Genomic DNA, 6,675 nt, shown 5'->3' with positions numbered 1-6,675 from the left:
CTCTTTACGGTACAACATGGCGCTGCCCTGAAGGACGAGTGTCTTTTATGGTAAGGCCTTGGAGTAGTAGACAACGCAGTGTGCTCTGCTCTGCTTGGACACCTGCCTGTGTCGCGTACCTGTCTCTGTAATATGGCGAACCAATCGATCCAGGACAAGGTTAGCCGTCTGCTGAGCAGACAGAACGGCAAGCCCGTACTCCGACCCAACCGGCCACTCAGTCTGAGGGATGCCGTGGCAAACCGCAAGCCTCAAAAAGGAGGTAACAAAACAATAATGCAACTATATAAAACACATTTGAGGGCATAAATGTCGTTTTATTTCAGTCATTGTTTAACTTCCAACAATGATTTAGTATAACACAAAATTGCCTATTATGTTTCATGGAATTATGATTTTGTTGGGGGTTTTCGGGGCGACAGTAGCTCAGTCTCTCGACATAAATATCATTGGTTGAGCGGTCAGATCCACTGAGGGCAAGACACTTAACCCACCTCGCCCTCAGTGTCTGCGTACACTGGTGTGTGAATGGGTGAGTGGTTCCTTGTTGTAAAGTGCTTTGAGTGCCTTGAAGGTGGAAAAGCGCTATAGAAAAATGTGACCATTTACCATTTGTTGTTATACACAATACTTATACATAAAAATGATTGATCTGTGTAGAACTACTTCTCTCTTGTGAGCATCTTGGATCAGACCTACTATTTTAAAATCTGAACTGTTCTTATTATCACGGAAGTTAGTTCCTAGTTTATGAACTGTGTTCACAAACGATGGCAATAAAAGGATTCTGATTCTGGAAGACATTAAACTGACATCATTTGCACATTTCGATCTGCAGAGGCCACATGCATCACAGAGATGTCACTGATGATGGCCTGCTGGAAGCAGAACAACTTTGTGGAGGGTTTGTGCTCCAGTGAGATGCAGACCTTCTACTCCTGTGTGCAAAAAGCCCAGGTGAGTCCATCCACACACCACTTTGTCATGATAAAATGTGGTGTATGGTTCCTGTTAGGACTAGCGATGGGACGATATTAAATTTTAGACTCATGATTATTGTGGCCAAAATAATCGCGATTAACGATATTATCACGATAATTATTAACCTGTTAACGTTCTGACGGTCCGGGCCTACTTTACAACTTTACAGCAATGTACATAGACTTCTGCGTCACCCGCACAAACAATCAACACATCAAATGAAAGCTGCGGCGCTTGTCTTTCTGGATATGCAAACCATTTTCATGGTTTTCAGCCGCAAACACCACAGTGCTGACAGGAAAGACATTTTTACAGAAAAGTCACAAAGTGTCCCATAAATGTCCAGAGAATATAATCCAGTCAAGAAATTATGTCCACAAAATAAGATCCTCCATGTCCAATCTGCTGCAGGAAAGCACTCCAAATATGAAATCTGCACCGTCACTTGTTTGCATTTCTTTTGTCGATTTCAGGCATAATACACTTCTGACAGTACCAACTTTCTTCCTCAGTGTTGAGCACTGAGGAAGAAACACTGAGTTAGCTTGTGATTGACACCAGTGTTGGCCAATAAGGTGGGGGTTGTGGGTTACTGAGGCCGCAGACAGCGAATCAGTGCGACAGATGACTGAAAGTGTATGCCCCACTCTTCGCCTTGTAGAATCAACCAATTACATCACACACATTTAGTGACGTTTTCCCCTTACAGCCAATGAGCAGCGGGACAGGATGATGCATCACATGCCATGGTTTTCCGTAAACAGACGTACCCGGAAGAAAATGAACTCTTCAATGCCATGCTGGCGAAATGGACCAGTCCTTATCGCGCCGGAACTGAAGCAAGTGCCCGTCGACGAACACTTAGAACGATGTGTTTAAGGCACTTTGGTGAATTGGGAAACGGCCGAAGCGGATGGGTCCATCCGCAGTATGTATATACACATACTGTGAGGCAAATAAGTATTTGAACACCCTGTGATTTTTCAAGTTCTCCCAGTTACAAATCATGGAGGGGTCTGAAATTTTCATCTTATGTGCATGTCCATTGAGAGAGACATAATCTAAAAAAATCTGGAAATTACATTGTATGATTTTTAAAATAATTTATTTGTATGTTACTGCTGCAAATAAGTATTTGAACACCTGAGAAAATCAATGTTAATATTTGGTACAATAGACTTTGTTTACAATTACAGAGGTCAAACGTTTCCTGTAGTTTTTCACCAGGTTTGCACACACTGCAGGAGGGATTTTGGCCCATTCCTCCACACAGACCTTCTCTAGATGAGTCAGGTTTCTGGGCTGTCGCTGAGAAACACGGAGTTTGAGGTCCCTCCAAAGATTTTCTATTGGGTTTAGGTCTGGAGACTGGCTAGGCTAGGCCACTCCAGAACCTTGAGATGCTTCTTACGGAGCTACTCCTTGGTTGTCCTGGCTGTGTGCTTCGGGTCATTGTCATGTTGGAAGACCCTGCTATGACCCATCTTCAATGCTCTAACTGAGGGAAGGAGGTTGTTACCCAAAATCTCGCAATACAGGGCCCCGGTCATCCTCTCTTTAATACAGTGCAGTCGTCCTGTCCCATGTGCAGAAAAACAACCCCAAAGCATGATGCTTCACACCCCCATGATTCACAGTAAGGATGGTGTTCTTTGGATGGTACTCATCATTCTTCTTCCTCCAAACTTATTATTATTATTATTATATTATTTAAGACCAAAAAGTTCTATTTTGGTCTCATCTGACCACATGACTTTCTCCCTTGACTCCCCTGGATCATCCAAATGGTCATTGGCAAACTTAAGACAGGCCAGGACATGTGCTGGTTTAAGCAGGGGAACCTTCCGTGCCATGCATTATTTTAAACCATAACGTCTTAGTGTATTACTAACAGTAACCTTGGAAACGGTGGTCCCAACTCTTTTCAGGTCATTGACCAGCTCCTCCTGTGTAGTTCTGGGTTGATTCCTCACCTTTCTTAGGATCATTGAGACCCCACAAGGTGAGATCTTGCATGGAGCCCCAGTGCGAGGGAGATTGACAGTCATATTTAGCTTCTTCCATTTTCTAATATGTGCTCCAACAGTGGATCTTTTTTCACCAAGCTGCTTGGCATAGCCCTTTCCAGTCTTGTGGAGGTCTACAATTTTGTCTCTTGTGCATTTTGACAGCTCTTTGGTCTTGGCCATGTTAGTAGTTGGAGTTGGGTGGACAGGTGTCTTAATGCAGCTAACGACCTCAAACTGGTGCTTCTAATTTAGGATAATAAGTGGAGTGGAGGTGGACTTTTTAAAGGTGGACTAACAGGTCTTTGAGGGTCAGAATTCTAGCTGATAGACAGGTATACTTGCAAGAGAGAGAGAGAACTTGCAAAATCACAGGGTGTTCAGATACGTATTTGCCTCACTGTATATGTATATATGTATGTGTCTGTGTGTGTGTATATATATGTGTATATAGCTTTGATTACGGCATGCATTCGCTAGGGCATTGTTTTGATAAGCTTCTGCAATGTCACCACAAGATTTATTTCATCCAGTGTTTCATAAATTTTTCACCAAGATCTTACATTGAGTGTATGACCCTTTTTTTTGGTGGCAACTTTTTTTTGGCCAGTGTATATATGTGTGTATGTTTGTATATATATATGTGTGTGTGTATGTATGTGTGTGTATATATATATATATATATATATATATATATATATATATATATATATACACACACAGTGAGGCAAATACGTATCTGAACACCGTGATTTTGCAAGTTCTCCCACTTGCAAATAAGTATACCTGTGTATATGTGTATATATATATATATATATATATATATATATAAACAAATATGTCAAAATCGCTGACATCGGGCATGCATGTTTTTTTCTTTCCGTATTGTTTGACATGAAATCAGACTAAATTTTTCCTGTATTAGGTCAATTAGGATTACTAAAATTATTTTTATTTGCTAAAGGTCAGAATAATGAGAGAAGGATTTTTTTTGGGACAATTTCTCATTGCTTAAAGATTACTATGCATTTAAATGATTTGGGAAAACCCAGATGTTGTTATGTCTTTGGAAGTAGAGGCACACTTGAAACACACTGTTTCTTTGTGTAAATAAAAAAAAAAAATTCTGACAGTTTCTGAATGTGTTTTTCTTAAAGCTCTGTCATAGGCTTGGTCAACCATAACCTTGTGTGTGAAGGGAAAAAAAAGTTGCACAACTGGGTATAAAACGGTGCAACGGCGCTACCTGCAAAAATCACCATACATTGTGTCAGTGGGTGTCATCCTGACGCGACCTTTGTTATAGAGCCACAAAATTCAGTACATGGTTTTGTCATGTCAAGCTAAGCAAAAAACATTATGATGGCTACATACCATGGATATAAAAATAACTGGATAGGGTATTGCTGCTTAGAGCGGTCTCGTTGGATTAATGGCCACTCATTGGTACTACAACGAAAAAATCTCTCCTGTCTAGAAAGGATTTTTCTCATAAAGTTTGTGATTACAATCTGCTCGTGTTTGGCTAACAGGGCACCTGCAACTTTCACAAAGGTTGAATTTTGTGGCAATTTTCAAATCATAAACTTCTCAGCTCAAAATTAATCTGTTGACTTAAACGCTTTTTAATCGTGAGCTTCGGCTACGCTGTATCTACGCTCTAGCTCAGCTCAAGCGCATGATTGGTTAGAGCGGTCATATGGTACGACATGAACAAGCATGTGAGCGATGCTAACGGGCCCAAGTCAGTGTATATCATCGAGAGAAGTGGGGCATCAAAGGTTATTCTATTAATTCTGATATTCATTATGGATTACTTTCAGTGAAGCCGAAAATTTACGTAGTAATGCATTTTAACCATTTTGCTAGGATGTGCAATATTGCCAGTGTTATCTCAATGGGAGTGATCCCAAAATACCCCATTAATGAGAAAAATATTGGTATCATGGGGTAATGTGAAATTTGCCACAATGACCCTTCATGTCATTCCGATCATGTTGTATTTTGCATGGTGTTGCCATTGCAATGTGTGAAAATGCCTGTTAGTCTTATGAGCAAAGTTCCTAAATTTCAAATTACTACAACAACTGATTACTATCATTGAAGAATGTGACTCTTAAGGTCATCCCTGTCGGAAACGTCTCTGGGCCAAAGTTTTGCACTGTGTTGCCATGGCAATGCCCGAAACAACCCATGTTATTCTATGTTAGTGTATGAGCGCTTCTAATGTGTGTTGACTTTGTTACTGCAGCTGTATTTGTCAGTAAACAGACAATTTGCAATAACATCAACACAAGTGATGTTAGCACCATTTTTAGGGAGTTGGCCAAGTGCAAAGGTGAATTTTGTGAAAATGATCTAGCGGAGTGGGGCATCAAAAGTTACCCACATTTTTTGGACATGAGCTATTGTGTGGCTGCGCAGCCAAAGATAAATAAGTCAATAGAGCCTCAGAATTGGCAGTGGGTGTAATGTTAAGAGGGAAATTGAGGGCCGATCATTGCTGTTTGCGGCTATATTCTTGCTTTATTATGTTTATATTACTATTTTCAAATGTAAAAAATAAAACACATTAATGAATTTTTTTATTAGTACTTATTCTGATCTCTTTGTGTTGTTGTTTCAGGCTGCCATGAGAAATAAAACTTATACCACTGGTCAGGATACAGGACGTCTTCTCCCTAAACAAGCGACAACACTGCTCAAGAGATTTCCCAACCTTAGAACTGAGATTTGACTTTTTCCTGTTAAAGCTTACAGTGTTTTATTGCATCGATATCACAGCACGGACTTGTCCTGGAAACAGGTGGTGGGCTGATGTCTGAAAATGTATGTTGGAAATTCAGTGCTTATGAATAAATTTTTATGTATTTGGTTTTGAAGTTCAGCCATTTTTTTATACTGACTTCTTTGACAATGTGAACATAAAACAGTCACTGTTGAGCAACAGGTCAACAGCATACCTTTTCTGGTCCCTAAGTGTTGAAGAATTTAAAATTTAATAAGAAGTTATTAGTATATTTTTCCTGATGAAATGAGAGTATAATATGATACACATTTGATTCGTGGTTCAATTTTTTTTTTTTTTTTTTTGTCGGAATATAATTTAATTGTGTCCTTTTTTAAAGTTTATGTAAACTTTCAGTTTTCCAGCTCAACTTCGAAACACATTTAGTCATGTCTCTTTTGAAACAGACCTCTGGTTGTGTTGTGGTTTCTTTTTGTGGTACAGCTAAATAAAACAATTTTTATGGCCTGTTTTGCTGTAAGTGTTGACAGGGGCATAATGACATTTCCGTGCAGATGCGCTGTCATGTTTTGTCTCGGCCACAGGAAGTAGTTAGTGATGGACACACAAATACTATCTTAGTGCTAACACTAACACAAACAGTGTCCAGTGTCCAGAGCAGCTCTAGCCCAGCACTCGGCTTACGGTACCAGTAGTGGTAGTCATGGATGAGCTCTAAGTTAATCTTTTTAATATAGCATCAAATGGTTTGAAGAGTTTTAACTACATGTAAACATCTGACACGATTGTTTGCAAAATGATCACATGCTTTGTAGAGGATAGGTGAATATATATCGTTCCAGTTGTTCCAACATATTGCTTACTGGAGACGGCTTAATGAGAGTTAATTCTCTTTTTTAAATAATTATTTTCTGGGTAATAGTCAAATGTCAGTGTCAG

The 6,675-nt window shown here is 39.7% G+C and overlaps 1 protein-coding gene across 1 annotated transcript; it reads left to right on the top strand.

Moving 5' to 3' along the window:
- chchd1 (coiled-coil-helix-coiled-coil-helix domain containing 1) lies at positions 1 to 6,129 on the top strand. Its single transcript, XM_033979994.2, has 3 exons — positions 1 to 262; positions 839 to 957; positions 5,614 to 6,129. The coding sequence occupies exons 1-3, from the start codon at positions 133 to 135 to the stop codon at positions 5,722 to 5,724; spliced, it is 360 nt and encodes a 119-aa protein (XP_033835885.1). The 5' UTR covers positions 1 to 132; the 3' UTR covers positions 5,725 to 6,129.
- The last annotated feature ends 546 nt before the right edge of the window (positions 6,130 to 6,675 follow it).

This window comes from Periophthalmus magnuspinnatus, chromosome 15, assembly GCF_009829125.3.
Source record: "Periophthalmus magnuspinnatus isolate fPerMag1 chromosome 15, fPerMag1.2.pri, whole genome shotgun sequence".
Lineage (NCBI taxonomy): Eukaryota > Metazoa > Chordata > Actinopteri > Gobiiformes > Gobiidae > Periophthalmus > Periophthalmus magnuspinnatus.
The sequence above is the reverse complement of the archived record's forward strand: the minus strand, read 5'-3'. Positions and strand labels throughout refer to the sequence as shown.